Source organism: Stegodyphus dumicola, chromosome 4 (assembly GCF_044657685.1).
Source record: "Stegodyphus dumicola isolate Sdum_Otavi_A_Nest chromosome 4, ASM4465768v1".
Lineage (NCBI taxonomy): Eukaryota > Metazoa > Arthropoda > Arachnida > Araneae > Eresidae > Stegodyphus > Stegodyphus dumicola.
In genome coordinates, this window is record NC_140771.1 from 175,815,433 (window position 1) to 175,836,781 (window position 21,349).

Sequence of the window (21,349 nt, forward strand, 5' to 3'; positions counted from 1 at the left end):
GAATTTTATTTTTTCTTCTAAATTTTCAACCTTATATAAATGTATTACAATTACGCTTATGTGTTTCTTGATTTTTCGAAAGATAAAGATTTTCTATTGTTAGGTTATAAGATTTTGTATCGTAAGAAGTTTCTCTATATCTATTGCAGCAGTTGGAATATCATTTGAAAACAATTGCATCACTTATCATTAACGCTTCTGCACTCTCAAAATATTCTACTTGTCCTGTCATAAATGAGGAATATTTTCTGCATAGTTTGGAAGCTATAGTTTTTAGTCAAAATAGTGCTGAATTTAACAAATACAATATTTGAAACTTTATGCTTTTTTTAATGTCACTCAATTTATCATTCTAATTTATTGCATCAACAAGTTACATAATTTGTTCTTGTAAAGATTTACTAGTTGAAATTAGTCTAAAAATTAAATCTGATATAAGCAAGATTACATTTAATTTTGTCCGTGGAGATCATATTCGCTGAATTTTGAATTGTAGAAGTAGCATCCGTATCAAAAAAATCATCACTACTCACTTCACAGTTTAGGTTTGTTGTTGTAAGGATTCAATAGCTGAAATTAAGATCCTGAAATTAGATCTTAAATACGCAAAATTTCTTTCAATTTTTTCTGTGTAGAAAACATTATATGCAATTTGAATCCTGACAAAACTAGTTAAGGAGTTTGGGATTTAAAACACTGAGTACGATATGGTGTTCTTAAATACATTTTCCTTACGTAAGGTACTAACTTGTCAATATCGGTGTAATTTGTATGAATTTCTTCAGCGAGACTATGCAGCGTGTGAAGAGGACTCACATGCACTAGCTCGGTATAAAATACCTTTATTTATTTTCGTAGATGAACATGTATGATGCAGCATCGCTTAAAAAGAGTAACATGTCATTGTGGCTAAATATTTTACTCTATTTGGCTACAGCGATTTTTCAAACAACTGGCCAATCTTGGAGTGATTCACATTTCAAGTTCGTGAACATTACGTTGTAGAGCCATTAGGTTAATTGGAAGCAGAAAAGATGAAAAATATGCAACCGCCTTCGCCGGGAATCGAACCACGGACCTCTGGAATACCGGCCCAGCGTGCTACCGTTACACCACGAATGCACGCTAGGAAAGTGGGGCAAATACCTTATATACTCCTCTTCTTAAAGGGCTACACTAGGGTTTTAGGGAACCTAGTCGCCAAATCCTGGGTGCGGAGAATCATCATCCACAACCCTTTTAGTTCGGGTGCCACTTGTAGAGTCATTAGGTTAATTGGAAGCAGAAAAGATGAAAAATATGCAACCGCCTTCGCCGGGAATCGAACTACGGACCTCTGGAATAATGCAAGATACCGGCCCAGGGTGCTACCGTTACACCACGAAGGCACGCTAGGGAAGTGGGAGAAATACCTTATAAAGTAAAAATATCTTCTCAGGTAAATCTGGATTCAGGGTACAAATTATTATATTGCACATATGATCGTCCATCAGCATCATCTATTTTATCAAATTAAATAAATATTTTTTCTCCTTTCGCAAGTTTTCTACATAAAACATAACTAATGGAAATAATAGCAATAAACATTTTATCAAAAATTCTGGTTCAGCCTATTTCTCACATTCAGGTAAATAACTAACATTTCGTAGTATACATGTACACACACACATATGCAAATACAAGCAAATACAAAATAAAAATCAGCTCAAAATCTAATCAGTTGTGGCATATTGAGGCAATTCCTTATAATTGCAGTATCGGGAATTGCTGATAGCATCAACGAAACGAGTAGTGGTAATAATTCAAAAAGGAATGAAAAATAACAAATAAAGATGGAGGAGTATTATTTTTATTCTCAAATATTTGATCAAAAATTAATCATCAAATCTGATGATTAATAAGAAATTTCATTTATTTAATTTATTTTTACATTTGTTGGATTGCTGCTGTCGTATAGCTTTTGGACGCGGTTCGCTAAAATTGTCAATTTTTATTTTTTAAGCTTTACTGCTTGTTTAGTTAGTTTATTGACGGAGGACGTGGGAACCCCCCTTTAATGATTAATTGGTTAACCCGGCCTGTATGTTTTCAAAATTTACATATAACTTTTTTTTTCAAATGTTGGATTAAAAAAGTTGCATATGGTGCATATTTTTGAGTTCAAGTTCCGAATTATTTAGTCAAAGTTTCGGTTTACACTTCGAATTAGTTACGTCACCATCGTTATGAAGTCATATGTATGGATTGATCTAGAAATGACGTAGTCAGGAGAAGTTCTGATGCATTACAAATGCTAGGAGGGGGACATTTAAAAATCTAAAGAAGAAATTTAAATAGCTGTAGCTAATTACGTTAGTAATTTATAGAGATATTCATTTTCTTATTTTATATTTTACACACACACACATATATATGCTTATATAGATAGATAGATATAGATATACGTGTATATGTCTAGAAACACAAGAAGATACAAGGTTGAATATAAAACCTCCATTTTTTATTTCAAAAATTCATGTATTATAAACTGGGGAAAAGCATATTGTGAAAACATATTTTACGTATGCGTATAAACCCTTGTAAGAAAACTTAGCTTTATTTTAAAAATAAGAAACTCTATTTTAAACCTCATATGTTAAGGGATATGTTCTGCCCTATTGCCTTCTGAAAAGATTTAAACAAAATATGTATAATGAAGACTAAATTTTTAAAACTACACCGTTCGTCTCCGTAGTACTTTCTTGGCAAAAGAATCATTTGGCATAGAGTACAGTTAATTAAATGTCTTTCCCGTTCATGGCATTTCTAATCCAATAGTTCCTTTTTAAAAATGGAAAGATCCAAGGTCATTCTCCAAATCATTGCTGACGGACTATACCAGCTAACCAAAAACAGAAAAAAATGGTTATTTGATCGGGGTAGAAAAATGTATTGCTCACAGCTTTGAGAGAATTCCAAAAATGTGTCAGTGGAATAACTTTTTCGTCTCTGCATGCAATTCTGTGGACCTGAACATTCAAAAAATGTCTCAAGAGCTAAGAAATTCTGATATTTATAAAATCTCAGACGTAACATTTACACGTATGGAAAATGCCTGTCATGATAGATCATAATACATAATCATTCTGGCGATAGGACAAGCATGCCTAGTAAAAATGAGTTCATAGGAGCTAAGACAGTGTTATTTCAAGGTTAACTTTATTTTTTAGTTTCAAAAGTAATTTTATTTCCTTTATTGCTCGTAGCATACGCCTCAAAATGCTCTGATATGACCAAAAATGCTCTAAAAATCTCCAAAAATTCTCTAAAACATGCTGTGATAATCTACGAGAATCCAAGTGCCGGCGATTCTATTTGGGTTTCGATGCATGGGTATGTTTCAATTACATGACCCATGGACCAATCTGATCTTTTCCTGCTATCGTCCTCTACAAAGACTAAATCACCTTTCTTGATGGTTCGCGAAGGTACAGTCTTTGGTCGACGTACTAACAGTCCAAGACATTCATCTCTAAATCCTTTACGAAATTCCCCAAGTAACTAAAGTAGTAAAAGCAGTCTAAATAGAATTAACTTTCAGCCATAAAAATGAAAGCTTGTCTTTTTTCCTAACTTGGAGTATAAAAATTTCTCATCTTAAGCTATTTTTCCTAAATCAGGATCATCATTATTTTATTCTAACTTTATGCTAGCTTTTTATTTTAACTTAAGCTAAAAGATATTCCTTTCAAATTGATATTATTTTATATAACACTGAACTCTTGCTGCTGTTTGAGAATATTTCACATTCATTTCATCGGGCTTAGCAAATAGAATCATGCATAAGCATTATATATAAAACAGACAGACATGAATACAGGTGATACTGACATGAATTCATATAATGATTCAACATAATAGTTAACTTAAAAAAATTTCAAAATACATATTTAAATTTGTCATTACTTTATTTTACATTCAATTCTTGAAACTCGGAAAACATGTGACACTTAATTTATCACGGATATTGTCCTTAGCAAATAAAATTATCCGTAATATCATACATAACAGGTAATATTGACATGTGCTCCACACAGCGATCCAACATAGTAGATAACTAAAAAAAAAGTTTTAAAAAAAAAACTCTTACTGTTTTACTATTATATTGACCTCTTTACTGTGTTTTTAGTAAAACGTAAAGGGTCAAACGGAACTTTTCTGTACCAATTTTAGAAGATTATCTCGATATTCTACTCGAAGAAAATGTTCATAACTTATTAGTACATGATAAATTACTGTACTAATAAGTTATGAACTTCATGAATTTATCATGTTTTTATTTGTAATTTATCATGTTCGTTAATTTTTAAATCGGTACTTATATATAATTTGATTTGTAATCAAATATTGATGTGATTACTATCATTCTGTTTTTCCAAAGAATTTCGTAGTTACATATGTTCAGTATAGAAAATTCTTCTGACTTATCAATATTACAACTAAAAATGGAAAATATGCAAAAATTTCCTAAAAATTTATATATTTGTTTCTTTGCGAAAGTATACATGTATGTCTACATTCACACCTTAATATTTGTTTTAATTCATTACAACTAATATTTCGAACAGTTTCAAATAATTTCATTTTCCACGAAATTTACGTATTTGCGATGTCGTTGTGTTTTCACAAACGTTTTGAGAGGGCGCTTTCGGTAGTCTTTTCAGACACTTCCAAAAATGTTTTCTCTTTATTGGTATATGTCAATGAATTTTCGATACTTTTTTGATAATTTTCAGCTTTTGAGTTTAGATACTTAAAAATACGTTATGCGGTTTATGTTGGTTTCTGTGACAGATTTCTTGAGTGTTTGAAAATATAAGCATTTATTTTGTCCACGCGAAGGAAACTTGTGTGTTCTTTAAATTTCAATATTCAGAGTTTACAATAAAATGCAGGGTTATTCGGGGTCATGTTTCAATATTAAGTTCAGTATTCCAAATCTTTCATGCAGGAATCAGTATATAAAAAATGCAGAATTTATTGTCATTATTCAACATTCATTTGAAGTTCAGTATTCCGAATCTTTTCGTAATCGTAATAAAAATTAATAAACAATATATTATTAAAATTCGAGGCTCCAATGTGTTGCCATTCGACAAAGTGAATGATATTTACTCTTAAAATTCAATCATCTGTCAGTCATTAACAAACTACGCAATTTAAAGTATCTCTTCATAATAATTTTTTTAACTTCTTTTAACTTTTGCTTTTATTATCATTGATTTAAATAAAAATGTATTTAATTGTCTTTCCTAGCCGAATTTTTGCTAAAAGTGCGTACAGAAATTTTTTAGTACATACAGAAATTTTAATTTTTTAGTGCATACAGAAATTTCATTACGCTTGGTCCGTCCACTATGGTTTATATCTTTCGGTGATATCGCTTTAAGCTCAATTTCGGATTTTTTAGGAAGATTTGACAGGCTTTGTTGTATAAGACATAAAGAGTTTTATTACAGAAATAATATATGTGTTGATTGCTATAGAACAACCTTTGTATCCGCCACCATCGAATTCATCAAGGAAAGCAAAAGCAAAATAAACTCTAACAATTGATATTTGTTTTAATAAAATTGCTATCAGCATAATTGGAAAATACTACCAAAAATAATACAAATACAGTTGAGAAGGGCTGAAGGAAAGAAATAAGCTAATCCATAATTCATATTCCATATTTAATTGTGAAACAGTAAGCTATTTTTGTTCCCTTGTAAGGATTATGTTAATTTTATTAACAGTTAAATTTTAAGTTAAAGTTCCTTTCCTGTCAAATTCTTAACTTCAACTTACTACTTCCGGCCAGAATGTAGTTTTGGAATTTGCTGAGAAGGAGCGGTATTTTAAACCACGAAGTTACTTACTGAGACAGAGAGAGAAACAGAGTTTCTGAACTACGCGGCTGCCTTTTTGGGCGCTCTCTCTCTCAAAGCTGTTTTACGCTCGGCCATACCCAGGCCCTTGCTAAGCTTCGTAGTAAAATAAGTTAAGGGACCATCTATCATTGAACCTTGATAGCTTTGGCTATACTTAGTTAGTTAATCTTAGTTTTAGTTTAATTCTTAGTCTTTTAAGTTCAAGTCCAAAGTGCGGACTTTATTTGTTCACTCCCACGCGGAGTTTTGTTAAATCTTATAGAAATAATAAAGGGTTATTTACCCTTCTCTCTTGTTGTTTCCTGTCTTCGAACTCTAGCGATTATTCGCTTATCAGTTCCTAGGTTCCTCACTTCCAACATTAACTTAGAATTTCAAGTGAGGGACCTTACACCCTGAAAAATAAAATTCTTCAAAATATTTTTCTTCATTCCAGACTTCTTCGAAGCATAATTAAATGCATTTGTCATATTAAAGGAATTGTACAGTGAGCTAAGTGTTTACTGGAGATGTAACAGAAATTGTGCAGTGAGCGTTCACAACAGCTTACTATACAATATCTATTATGTCATAAGTCTAGGATCGTTGCACTTAATGATTGATTAAATTAATATAATGAATAAAAAGCTATCGTTGTTTTATTAATAAGATCATTAAATATTTTCGAAATTATACTCGCTAGATTTGATATGGTTACGTTTATTATGGCAAAACACACTAGGGCTATCTGCCTAATGAGAGGAATGCCTTCGTGGAGAGCTTTCTAAGGCAAACTCGTTCGTGTACACGTTACACATGGGGAAAACCACGAAAACGCTCATGCAGCTAGCCCATTCGCCCACATTCGAACCCAGATCGTAACTACCATTGTTCAGAGATTTTACCGCTTGTCCGCTGGTGGACATTACACTAGCTGGGCAAAGTGAAAATTGCACTAAATAATTAAAATCATTCTATTCTTTTGCTTTTTTATAATTATTATTTTAGGAGGCTAATCACGCAGATGGTTAGCCAATTGAATGATTCAGACTAATTCTAACAGTTGTGGGCAAATAAACCTGAAAATTAAAATAACGTTTTATACCAAATCTCGATAAAATTAAATCACAAATTAATCAAGGGAGAATAAAAGTAATAATACTATTTAACTTTAACAGTTGCGGGAAAATGGACTCAGGAATTAAAATAAAGGGTTTTTCAAATATTCAGTCAGTTTTTAACCTGCATAATATTTATGTTAAATGGCTGAAGTACCCCATTTATCTAATCGGCGTAATGTTGGAGCCACAATTATTTCCATAGCCAATAATCTTCCTGTATAGCAATTTGAATCGGCATATTTATGCCAGATAATCTATGAACATACCAGATTAATGAAATTTTACAACAATAGCATACATAGTGGCCTGTTCGTGTTTGAAGGTATAAAAGGTATGTAGTTACTCATTCGTTTCGTATTAATAATAGTTACTCCCGTTTATCATGGAAACAAATTTTATCGTTTTGTTACGGTTTGGTTACTTTAAAAGGAAATAACTGTAAAATAGTTCACAGTGTTTTTTATATTTTTTAGAAGATTTAACACTTAGTTTTTATATTTTCAGATGCTTTAACATTTTAGATCATTTAATTTTTTATAAATAATGTTTTTATCTTATATCAGCACTATTAATATTTGACTCATTCTCTGCCATAATAGCTTACATTAAGTTATTTTCATTATTTTAATTAATTTCTCTTCAACAGTTATAAAAAAAATTCTCTTAATTAGGTTTTCCTTATTTTACTTACAAGTATAAAGACGATTAAACTGTAAGCAGAAGAAAAATTATTTCTGGTAATCGAAAATTCGATGTATGAGACATTCAACAAGTTATGCTCCAAAACATCGAGGATTCTGCATAGATGTAATTATAAATTTATTTAACAGAAAAAAAGAGAGGAATTGCTCACTTTCGTAGTCATACATAAACTGTATCATTACATAAGAAGTGTAAAAACCTAGTTAAAATCAAGAAACTCATTTTTGTAAAAATCAGTTATCGTAATACAAATAATAAAAGTAAATTCAGAGAAATTTATGATTACTTCTCAAGAATATTTACCCCTTTTTTATTTTTAAAAATACTCCATTTGTTTCTATAAAATATGTATACGAAATAAGTATCAAACAAGACTTTCAACAATTTGTTTTACAACTTTATTCTTTTTTCACAATAAATTCTTACACAATTCTGAAATATACATACTTAAATAAAATTTAAATATTATACATCTGATGTAATGAGATAAACCAATGGTCTCAAACTCAAACTGCACGCGGGCCAAATGTACGATCTGAAAGTAGTTGATGGGTCTGAATAAAAATAATGACTAATTACTTTCTTTAATTACTAGATATTTGAGAAAACATACATATAAAAATGACGCCAAGAAGAATTAAAGTTTTTACTTATTTTTGGCCTGAAATCTAGAATAATTAATGGCAAATTATTCTCGTTCTTTTATTTACTATATATTTCTATGAAGCATACAGAAAAAAGTATCTAAATAATTATAAACTACTGTGTCTTTTACTATATTTTTCAGCTACAACATTTCATGGCGTTCCGATTTTCAGAAAATTTGTAATCTTTGAGAAAATTTACTAGAAATTGTCTTCATCGCCAGTTTGTAGATACCCATCGGCAGTCTCGTTCTTTTCGTAGGCTTATTAATTTTCAAGTAGGGAAAACACTGTTCACACGTAAATGTATTTCAAACAAAGCGATCATTCTTATTGCAAAAATTCGTAACACAAGTACTCATAAAAGTTAATTAAATTTGTATCTTCAAATCTTTGAATGAGATTTTTAGCACAGTGTAAATCAATTAACTCCATTTCTAGATTTTCCGAGGCGTATCTCACGTTTGTTTTTGGCAATGAAGATAATGTAAAATTGCGTTCGAATCTATTAAAATATTAATTTTTTTCATATTCTTGTAATAATAATGCTAATTAATTTAAAGAAAATATATTCGTGCGCCTCATAAAACTACTTGGAGACCACACGCGGCCCGTGGGCCGACAGTTTGAGACCACTCGAATAAACTATTCATTGCTCCATGTATTGAAAGAACTTTAGACATTGTTTGCTGTAAAAAATCCATTTCATTTTATAACCGCAATTTTTAATTATACTGAAGGAGTCATTCTTTGGTTGTTTCTACATCTTTTGTTTATTTTTCGGTCGATTCATTGCTTTCTTCTGCTTGAGCAACTGGCTGGCATGTTGGGGGCTTCGAAAATCCCATCTATATGAAGAAATTTCACTAATTTAGAAAATTCTTTAATAGAAAATAAAGGACTATTTCAATTATATTAATATGACAAATGTGAGCTAACATACAAAAATTCATTAATAAAAAGTCGAAATTTATAAGCAAAAATATCGTGCTGGTTAAATGTTCAGCCTAATTGTTATTTGATTATTTAATATGCATAAAATTTTATTTATTTTAATTTGAATACTGTTTCGAGTTTAAAGCTTTGGAGCTTGAAGAATAGTATGCTATGATTCTCTCAGAAGATTAATACATTTTTTCTTCCAAAGATCACTAGAAAAAGTAGAGACTATGAATTTTCAATTTATTATTCTACAATTAAAAACTAAAAAAAAAATTGAGTTTTCTTTTTTTTCGGGGAGGAGGTAACTTTTGAATTAATATTATATTTTAGATTATCAAATTTTGAGCTTTCTTTATGCTATTGTTACGAAATGTCCAGGTCTGCCCCGCAAAGCAGGTTTAGGGTTGCCAGAAAATGGCAAATGAAAGCAGGGTTTCCATATTTGGCGAGAAATCGCCCATTTGGAAACGTTTGGCAGCAAAATTGGCGATTAGCCATAGACGGATGGAGAACTTTCTGGAACGAATTCTTACCGGTTTAGCCCAGAATTTTCTCGAACACAAGCCAAAAACTATATAAACCCTGCTGGTACGCGAAGAGTTAGTCCGTGCAGAGTCGATCGAGTTGACAGTCAGTCAGCGAGTGCCGAGTGGGTCGTCGAGTACACCGAAAGAGTCTCTTAGTGTATCGCGGTTAGTGCATCGTCGAGAGAATGTGTTGAGCTCTGGGAACGACGGAACCGAGAAGTCGGGAGCTGTACTCTAGGGTATCGTCGAATGCATTGCGAGTGTCTGCGTGGAGAGTTTCGAGAGTACGTGAAGTTCCGAGAACGACGAAGCAGAGTCGGGAGCTGTACTCTGGTGCTTTCCTGTAAAGCTGTCTCCATCGTTATAGCCTGGAAAACCTGGAGGCTGTGTCGCTAATTGTTACAGCGTGTGTATAGTAGTTCTTCGACGACTGTAAAAGTGACTTTGGAGCTGTTTTGAATAATACTGGGCTGGGCAATAAAGTGTGTTTCGATACTTCATCGAGTACTGTCGTCTTTATTCCCTCCAAATCCGCACGAACGTAATGCAAAGGAAGAAAAAAAAATAACTTAACACTATACTTGTCACTGATAAGCGTCAAAAGAATCTATTTTTATAGTATCTGCAGGTTAGCATGTGAAATTAGCAGTACCATCTTTAAATTTTAATTTGCCATGTTTTTCTTCCAGTTTAAGTTATTTATATAATTAATTAATGATAAGAGTGGGATAATTTTAATTATTTCACAACTTTATGGTCATTATGCTCGAAGAACTTTTCGTTCAGTCTTTTTTAACAAATTTCTCTTATTATAAACGTCAAAAACGAATAAACATCTTTAGTTTATCTCTATGCTAATATGTGAGATGCCGATATAATTGATATTTCATACCCATTATGCAAAAGACTAAAAGAACTTTGCTGCCATAACTTGTAAGAATCGAAGTTAAATAAACTCATCACGTGTAGCTATGCATTGTATGATAGTTACGAAGAAGTATTTCTTTCTGGGTAGAGGACATGATATAAAATAAGCTACTGCTACTCAGAAAAGTGTAAAATTAATCTGCCCTGTTTAGCATTACATAATTAGTTTTCATTTTTAATTTCATCATCGGACTGCTGCCATAACTAGCCAAAGAGAAATATTTGACATACAAGCAAGTGATGTGCAGTGCAAGATTTATTGTCTTATGATCTTATTTCTGTTGTGGCTTCATATCTTTATTTAGTAGTAAAAACTAACCATTTGTTATTGAAAAACTGTGTTTGAAATTGTTAATGGTGATGTTTGGCATTATGGATAGCACCATCAGCTACAATCAGCGTTCATTGCTGCCCTGCTAGAACTGAGGCCTGATATTAAGTCCTTTAGGGCGATGACAAGAGGCTTTGAACTAATAAACAAAAAACTGCACTTCTAGCCCATGCATTAATTTACCCATGTCTTTCATGGTGAGCGATGTCATCGCAGATGCAAGTAAAATTCATTAAGGCATAAGAAAAGTTTCAATATACTTACTCCTGGGTATTTCCGATTCCCGTTAATGATGCATTCTAATCCAGGTGCGCAGGGGCACATGCTTTGCTGGAACATCCTGCTGTGTTTAGGCTTCGGAGTACATATTTCATCTAAATGTGGAAAACAATTACGAAATTCTAATAAAACCAAATCCAGTGCTATATTGCAAAATTGTAACGCCAAGCAACACATGAGATAATAATAGAAATTTGTCATATTAGATTAGTACAGGTTCTAAATAATAAGAACGAAAGTCTGAGACAAGTGGGAACTTAAAAAAATTAATAATCCATGAAAAAAATAATAAATGTAACATGCGCTACGTTCATTCCTACTATTTCTTAATACCTTCAGAACATTATTCAAGTCTAACGGTATTCTGTTGGGAAATGGCTTCAGGAGGACGTGCTTTGAAGGATAACGCAAACGATGGCAGGACGTCATCCATATATCGTTAAACTCTTAAAGTTTACGTAGGATGATTAGGCTCGACATGCTGTCGTAAGAGCGAAAGTCTACCACACCAGGGGTAATGTCTGTATGCCTCTGTAAAACAGGGGTATGTGTAAAACAGTGTGTGTACCAGGGGTACCCCACACTACCACACCAGGGGTAATGTCTGTATGCCTCTGTAAAGCAAAGTCTTATTGGGACCGCTGGCCCTGGTGCCTCTACACATGGACCCGATGGTCTTCTGTTCCCAGACTGAAGCTGAATTGATCGATAAATATTACTCGATGTCAATCATCTTTTCAGCAATGATGATCGAGTAGCTGCCGCTCTGGATGGATTTGCCGATATTGAGGTGTTAAAGGCAGACGTCAAAAAGACCGCATTAAGCTCAACCCCATCTCAAGTAAGTGCCTTGGAATGGTGGAAGGTAAAATGGGTGATATGGAAAAGAATGTAGTGAGCAAATTTAGGTAACAGACAATTATTGCCTCAGGAGAGTTCGGGTCTTTCACACAATCATTCGATCTTTCCTGGTATTCGTTCACCTTCGCCTTCCAGAGCCTCGATTCCGCTGATGAGTGCTTTTCAGCAACCACTGTTTCCAACAGCTTTGCACAGCCGTTTACGTATGGTGCAGGTAGCTGGCTATTGCTCAGTGACTCTTGCAGTTGTCATTATTGTTCGCGTCTCCAGGGAACTACAACGCTGACAATGAGAAAATGTAAATTGTCCAGAATTGTTGCCTGTTTTATACGATGTTATTTGAGCAGTAGAAACTAGCGCTATGATCGAAGTGAGAACTCATTACCCTTGAAAATTTAATCATTTGCATGTTTATGAAAGAATTAGCATAAAGACATTTCGAAATGATGGAATTAATTTTTCATGTGCTTCTTTTTTTCGTTTTTGCAAAATTATACACACACATAATTAACATAAAATGAACAGATAAATTAATCTTTAGGTAGAGTTATAAATCGAAAGTGTTTTTATTTATTAGAAAGTATTTACTAAATTATCATTTCATATAGGAAGTCTTCAAGTTTATTATCTCCTCTTTGTGTTTGTTTTCGTAATGTCAGCCTCACATTAACGACAGCCAAGGAGTATGGCCGCTAATCAAATAGAAACATTTTTTGTTTGCTTAACTATGCGAAAATGAGTTTTTTTTATTATTGTACAGCCATATAATTTTAGAACACAGTATAGATGAAAATTTTCCTTAGATCAAAACACAGACTTGGCATGCCGACAACTAAGAAATCCAAATTTTGCATCGTATAACTATTTGTTATAGGAACGCATCAAGGACCAAGTTTTTGTTCCTTTCTTCCTACAAGTTTAGAGGATCGTAAATATTGTAATATTATCTTTCAAAACTTTAAAATTTTTAATTTAGAACCTAAATTTTATTCCACAAACAAATTAGCACCATTCTAGAAGATTTCTGAAGTTTTTGAGTTAAGCAAAGCAGCCTTAATAAAATGTGTTTTGAGTAGGAGAAAAGATGATGTGAAAAGTTTCAAGGATGATTAATTCATGGACAGAATTTTCAGAAACTATTTTCCAGACATTAATTTCTTAATTTATAATAAAAGGAAAAGCAAATTCATTAATTTTGGTTGGTAAAACTAAAATTAATGAATTCATTCAAACCATACCAACCAACCAAATTCATTAATTTTGGTTGGTTGGTTTTTGGTAAAACTAAAATTAAATTTATTGTATTTTAAGATGATTATAAGAGCTGAATAAAAAACCTTTATATACAGGTAAATAGGTAAAATAGCTTGGGGCAACAGACACTTCACTACAGAATCGAATAAATATATTGCCCCAATACACTAATCAGCTAGAATATGAAAAACTTGAACTGACTATATGCTATTTCAAAGTAATCCTAGAGTTATACATCGGAGTTTTTACATTTAAACATAAAAGAAAAATAACATAAAATTACATACAACGTTATATACGTACAAAGTTACATAAAAAATACAAACCTTTTGGTGTATTCATTAAAATGTTGGAGTAAGTGAAAATAGTAAAGTTGATAATTTGTAAATCATTGCACTGACAATTTTACATTTTTATGTAATGGGATTTCATTTTGCTAATATATTTTGAGTCTGATTCTTGCTATGTATCGATATTTGTTAGAGGTAAAACTGTACTGAGCTCAGATATGTAATGTAATTCTATAAAAATATTTAATGTTTCTTATTGTGAGTTAAATGCCTTTTTCAATTAGATTAAAAATAAAAAGTAAAAAAAAAAAAAAAAAAAACGTTTTCTTAAGAACTGTATCCATTACTTTTAAATAGTTTGAGTTTGTTAATTAATAATAGATAGATTAAATATAAATAAATTTTTACGAATGACAACAGATTCAAATGAAAAGCAAAAGAATTCATTTAAGTGAAAGAACGCAAAATCGTGTTTCGATACAAACAGCCCTTTCGAGCTAAACGAAAAATCATTAGTATCTATAATGTTCAATTAAAACTAGAAAACGTGAAAAATAATAGTATTATAACTATAATACAGCTAAAGCACGCGAGCACTAAAGCACCAAATTATAGTACCCTAAAGTACTAAATTAAGGTACACCCTTAAGGCACTAAACTATAGTACCCCTAAGGCACGCAAAAAGAAAGAAGAAAGTTTTTTCACTCTCCACCATTTAAAGGACGACTAGGAAGAAGAGGGATCAAGCGCCAAATATAAGCGTTGACGAATTATTGTCCACCCTAATTTAGTTCGTGCGTCACTTGCAGAACTATTAGATATTTATGAATGCAGGACCTACGATAAATCGCGAGCATTCGCCGTATTCGAATTCTCGGCTTTAAGTTTCTAGCTAGATTTTCTCTAAATCGCCTCACGAAGGCAAGCGGTGAAGAAGCAGATAATTCCTTACGCTCTCCGCCACTTAAACGGTGACTGAGGAAGAAGGAAACTCAGTCGTCAAGACCAGCTGGTAATGAATTATAATTCAGTACATTTTGTTCGAGCGCAACTTCAGTACATTTTGTTCGAGCGTATCGTCTTCTACTAAGGCCATCATTAAGGCTTTATAACCCAACTCCATAGAAAACGACTGGTATTTCAGTGTGAGTAGTCTTAATGTATTGTAGGGAAACTCCTTCATAATCGGCTAATATTCGTAAATAAATAATATAGTGATTCATCTTGCAGAGAGTATTACTGTCTTTTATGCAAAGAATTGTTTTTGTCCTGCATTTATTTCCAGTTGATATGTTTCTCATGCTATTGAATGATGCCATCATTCAGCAACCAGAAAAGGGAGTCTCTATCTCTGAATCTTAATATTTTGAATGTCCAAGCTCATGCAACGTAGCAGAATATGATTCAGACTCCAGGGATAACCTCATTGATAGTATGCAGGAACGTATAGGCATATATTTCTTATCTGATTTCTGAATAAATTACAGTTACTTGCATATTTTCTACATTTCTATTCCATACATATCATCATTACGCCTCTTTTTCATTTTTTCCGTAATCTTATGACCTTCTCCATCTCGGCTTTGCAATTTATTAGTATATTTCAATTACATGTATACCTTTACGCTTTGTTGAATGACTACTTTTGTAGTAAAACAGGAAATTTTACAAATATGCCTTACCTTCCTGTGGTCTGACGAGACACTGTCCGACGATGCCAAATTGTTTGAGACAACATTCGGTTTCATAGCAATCTTCATCAGATAGGCAACCACCTCCCCACCCTCCAAAAGTATATGTGGGTGCCTGCAAATTTAAAAATGTTTAGCATTTGGTTTTGGAATTATATATTAGATTTAAAACATCTAATTTCTAAATTAACTGAAAAAATTATTTTATAAAAATATTATAGAGGAAAAATGCCATCATGAAAATCTAAGCAGTTTGTCTGATGGTTTTTTTTTTTTTTTTTTTTTTTTTTTTTTTTTTTTTTTAGTCAGGCCTATGTAAATTCTCTAGAGAAATAACAACCTTGTTTATAAAACCATTGCCAGACAATATTAAATTTAATAGAGATTTATTTATTATCATTTTATAAAAATAAAATACCAAATTTTAGCTAAATATTAAACTTTTTACAAAAATAGAAAATACAAATAATTATTTTATGAATACGGGAAAAAACTTAAAATATAAAAAACTTCTATACATAAGAGAAGTTACATAATGAGTAAATTTTATTATATGGCACGACTTTATGCGAGAAGAAGTCAAATCCTTTTATTTTCTTCTTCTTTGAACAACAAATAAACAGGCAAATAAATAGACCAACAGTCTCGCAAAATAGAGAAATATTTAACAAAGGACTCACTCGAGTCTCCCGCAACTCACCACTGGTTATATCAAATTAACACCAAAAGGATTATTAAAATATAACTGCGTATAAAAAAGTATCAAAACGTTGTTGCTAGACTTGTCATTGACTCACTTCTACGATCTGAAATAAGTAAATGAAGCAGGAATTATCAGATATTTGAAAAACATGTTCAGTTTGCATTTAGTCTGAAAAGAAACACAGAACATAACTAATGTAAGCAGAGTGCTTTGCCACGAAATGTTTAAAATTAAAAAATAGAAATACAGATGGTGTTTATATATTTTTAGAACTATTACCGGGCCATTTAATTAATGCTTAAAATTTAAAGTGTATTTTCTTAAATGCTGAATCTTATAGACTTTTTCTGTATTATAAGTCTGCGTAGTAATATTCTGTGATAGAAAGGCTTCTCGTAAGATCTGCCACGTGTATTTTCTGTTCTTTTCCCTTACTTTCCAGAGTCCATTAATTGTGGTGGGCTAGTGCTTAGAAACAACATTTATCAAGAGACCATAGGAACAATATGTCGTAGGTGAAACGTCAGGAAACTTCGCAAGAATACTTTGAAAAGAAATCAATGCATCACGTGTATCAGTCTTCCTTTTTTCAAGAAATTCAGCAGTCTATTTCGAAGTATGACTTGTTGCTTTGTCCTGATGAAGTTCCACTCTTTGAAAGACACCGGAATGAAAAATGGAATTTATACTGTAAATATCGGTAGTAAAACTTTCTCTTGACAATATCTGGAGCTAATTTTAACATTTTTTTCCACTCGTCTTACATTTAATTTTGCACTGTAAGTGAATCCTGTGACAATCATAAACCCCTGAGTGAGGAAACATTTTTTGCAACGACGGAACCAGGGCTGTACACTTTTTTTCTTCGTTCCCTATAATAAATTGACCCTTTCTTATTGTAGTTATTTAGATAAACTCATGCTTCATCAAGACTAACAATGTATTTGCATTTATTTCTTACTAAACAGTTTTCATTTAAGGTTCTACAAATTGTTCTACGTTGACCCACATGCCTTGGTAAGAGCTGATGAATATTATGTTTTTTAGCTTTTCAAGCTGTAAATCTTGGTTTATTATTTTATTTATGGTTGCTACAGTTGTATGTTTATAGACATAATTTCTCTTTAGGAGTGTTTTCTCTTGTTACAAATGATTTAATTTTAGAAACACTAGAAATAAACAGTACGTACCTTTTTCGGGTATTCGTTTGGAGACTTCTTTCCATGTAGAAGTAATGAATTACATTTTTTCCTTTTCTTATTAATAGTATTGCCTAATTTACAGTTAGAAATTTTAATACCATGCACTTCACGGGTATATTTAAATTACGGAATAGCAATGTTTCTTTTCGGAAAGGACAAGAACATATCCTTCAAATCACAGCTTGTGTATACGCGACGCATTGAAAGAATAAATTTAAAAGTAGCAGACGATGTTTCTCATTTTATATAATAAGGCATTCCCAGAAGTATTTAATTAGAAACATTTGCTTTTTTTTTAAATTCTTTATCGAAATCATTCTAAAAATGTGTAACACCCTTTTTATATGTATATATGAAGATCAGAGTGGCATTACATTATAAAGAGTTAAACGGAAAAGATTATTTGCATCTACCTAATTACAAAACCAAAGGATTTCAACATATATTTTAAAACTGATTTCGAAGACTAGACTAGAACAGAACGAATTTATTGTGATTTCCATATTGGTCGAACTCAATAAATTGATTTCTATCCAACGTTATAGAAAAATGAGCAACAAAATCCGGAAGATGAATAAAACTAGGACTATTAACAATAAAATTTATCTTTTGTAATTTTGAAAAATCTCATAGTTGCATAATATGTTGTGTTACGGTATATTAGTATTCTTTATAAAAGGAATAGGAAATAGTTTTAATCAGTATTTAATTTCCATTATAATTGAATACTTGTAATCAGAAGTCGTATAAATAAATTTTTATTAAAGAACTGTTTCCAAATTTTAAATGCAGATGCATTTTAAATGATCCAGTCACAAAATAGTACAGTAAATACCCCTTAGTGTCCTAACGTATACGCCACAAGGACGCAGAGAAAAGCCTTTTATTCCTTATTAGGAAACTACGGATTGTGTAACAGATGCTCGAGAACTGTTTAGGTTGGTATATATTGGTATATTTTAATTATGGCAAAGCACACGAGGGCTATCTGCCTAAAGGGAGGGATGCCTTTCGTGGAGGACTTTCTAAGGGAAACTGGCTCGTATACACGTTACACATGGGGAAAACCATGAAAACGCCCATGCAGCCAGCCCGTTCGCGGGATTCGAACCTCAGACCGAACTACCAGTGTTCAGCGTCTTTACCGCTCGGCCGCTGGTGGGCCAGAACTGTTTAGGAGTACTGTAGGAATTCCATATTAATTAGAGGGTTTAGAGAAGGAGAAGGTTGAAAAATGTATTAATATTTAAAATTGTATTACGTTAGAAAAATTTTGCACATGTACCGCAGCTTATGATCTTAGAAAACTCTCATTATTTTCGCTAACAACAGAACTTGCACAAACAAAATTTAATTTTACATGCTTCAAAAACCATTGATTACTTTAAAAAAATTTCTGTAAATGAAATTTAGAAACATCCCACTGAAAAAAACGTAAAATCGTAGTTTAGATTGAAATTTAATAAATGAAAACATTAATTTGCTTCAAGTGATAATTTAAATATTTTAGTTGTGTATATTGAACTGCTCATGAAATTTTCAGTTAAGCACGACTTCTTATTACTTCCTGAACTCCCTTCTGAGAAGAAGGAGAAAGAGAATTTTCTTACCCTATATAAAATAAAAATGAAATTTTAAAGCTGCTTAATAATAAATTAATTTTTAATGTATTATTACAAGCTGAAAATAAACTGTAAAAGTCTTATCAACTATCTTTCACGTAACCAAATTTCGTATTAGCGCCATATACTTTTGGTTAATACTGGAGCTAAGATATTTTACTTGCAACTGATCGAATTTTATAATTTCTGCAGAAAACATTGATTGGAAATGTATATAAAGTATAAGGGTATTTTCAATTCCTAGATACTATTCTGCATAATTTAATATAATCTATCCAAAAAATATCAATAATCTATACTTAATATTCTACTTAAGATAATTAAATACGAAACAGGACAGATTAAACGAATGTAGTTGGTTCAGTAACGTAACATGAAGCTTCAAACATCCACTTCTAAATCAATTTCTAAATTACATTAGCGTACAGTAAGGGGTATGAGAAATGATTTAGTTTCCATTGCTTCACTTTAATTATAACTATTATTATGAATATGTAAGCAATATGATTATATGGCTCTGCATAAAAATTTTTAATAATATTTTTCAAAATTGCGTTTACCATTTAAGCCACGAAATGTGGCTTTTGTGTTTTTGGATATATCGAATTGCTCCCAATACAAGATATTTAACTTTAAACCTAAAAAAACCTATTTAAACCATTTAATTATTTCTTTCTTACTAAAACCTCAATCTCATATCGATGAAACTGTATGTTATACAAGTCTTTATTATATAAAAGCACTTTCGAACTGCATGATCGTTTTGTATTTTCAAATACTCAGAAAGAAATTGATACAAATTTGATATATATTAATTTCTTCTCCAGATTAAAAATAATTGCTTCTACATAAGTGGATATCATTGGAATAATCCAGCAATTCTTTGAAAATAAAGCAAAATTTCAATTTTAAAAGTAGCAAATTTTACATAATTTTACTTTTCTGAAAAAGTAGGTTAGTTTATATGATATGCAGATATCTTTGCTCATTTGGTTTAAAATATGAGTAAAATGTTTGTAAACATTTGGCGCAGTGTCACAAAATTAACTTATTTAAACAGTAATTTTCTTTTCTAATGAAATTCATTTTTTATCACAGTGAAAGCTATAAAAATAAATATCCACAAGAAAAAAAAAAAAAAAAGAAAAAACATTCACAGAGCATTTTACGGATAGAAACAGACAGTTTGCATTAGTTGCTCAGAAATTAAATACAGTTTTCTTCTTTAAACATTTTAAAATCTGTATGTATCGATTTAAATCGAATGCCCAAATAATCGGCATTTTTTTAAAATTTTTTTTCTTTTCTTCAAAAAATTATCAATGTCAAAGTTTGCTTTAATTTGCATATTAATGAAAAATACATAATTCCCAGCACGTTATTCTTGAGAATGAGCGAACAATATTCTCATAGAAATTAGTCAAAAATGTTACCAAAGAAAACGTTCTTTTACTTACTGCAGCAATAAGAATGACTAATAACGTGAATGAGCTGAGGTACTTCATTTTCGAAATTTCTGAGTGGGATTGGTAACAAACGGATCGAATGAAAAGGTAGTTTACCAGAATGCCAAGTAAATAATCATTTTATAGTTCTGTGATTATCTCTTCCAAAAGAGGTTCAGAAGCTCCCGCTGTTTGCATTGCTGTTATTCCAAATATTTTTATCAAAAATATTACTTCAGCAACAGTTGGAAAAAACCTGCCTTTGTATTCAAACTCTTGAAAGCACACCGCTTCCAACTATTTATTTAAGCTGATGAAATACTGCGGGTGAATTTAGATAGTTGAGTAATACATGTACTGCTTATTCTGTTTCGAGGATATTCGGTGTTAAGTAAGATCATTGATTATGTGGCTGCTGTGGTATAAATAAATAATAGATAAATAATAATAATAATAATAAATTTCTTAACTCCTTATTAATCTTTCCGCCAGTTGAGATGTTAGTTAAGGTTTCTTAGCAATGAATCCAGCATTGCATTTGTTGTGCATTCCCATGTTTTTTCTTGATTGTTTTATTCTAGAGACCGAAAATATTTCTTGCTTATTTCTCAGGAAAATTTAAATTATGTTGTTTTTTACTTCCTTGTACGAAGTAAAAAGGAAGTATTGTAATCGCGAAAAGTTTCAGGCAGCATATTTCAACGAAAATATCCATTTCTACCGCTATCAAATGCAATTTATCGATGTTTTTGCGTGATATCTGTACGTAAGGACAGAATAAAAGACTCGTTTCCTCCAAAAAAATTATAAAACTGCTTTAAAATTAATTCTGAAGAGAATTTTTCGTGGCGTCTGTACAAACGTATGTACGTACATGCGTACGTACGTACGTACGTATTTCGCATAACTCAAAAAC

The 21,349-nt window shown here is 31.6% G+C and overlaps 1 protein-coding gene across 1 annotated transcript; it reads right to left on the minus strand.

Moving 5' to 3' along the window:
* Positions 1 to 8,089: 8,089 nt before the first annotated feature.
* On the minus strand, positions 8,090 to 20,603 carry LOC118197529 (uncharacterized). The gene is made up of 4 exons (XM_035369047.2): positions 20,446 to 20,603; positions 15,453 to 15,576; positions 11,350 to 11,459; positions 8,090 to 9,206 (listed from the first exon to the last, which is right to left on the minus strand). The coding sequence occupies exons 1-4, from the start codon at positions 20,491 to 20,493 to the stop codon at positions 9,132 to 9,134; spliced, it is 357 nt and encodes a 118-aa protein (XP_035224938.1). The 5' UTR covers positions 20,494 to 20,603; the 3' UTR covers positions 8,090 to 9,131.
* Between the last annotated feature and the right edge of the window lie 746 nt (positions 20,604 to 21,349).

What these genes read in the sequence shown, in the direction of transcription:
- LOC118197529 (XM_035369047.2), bottom strand. Translation starts at nt 20,493, where the DNA reads ATGAAGTACCTCAGCTCATTCACGTTATTAGTCATTCTTATTGCTGCA. An exon ending in TAGTCATTCTTATTGCTGCA is followed by an intron (nt 15,577 to 20,445) that starts GTAAGTAAAAGA and finishes TTAAATTTGCAG; the next exon opens with GCACCCACATATACTTTTGG. An exon ending in TCTCGTCAGACCACAGGAAG is followed by an intron (nt 11,460 to 15,452) that starts GTAAGGCATATT and finishes TTCCACATTTAG; the next exon opens with ATGAAATATGTACTCCGAAG.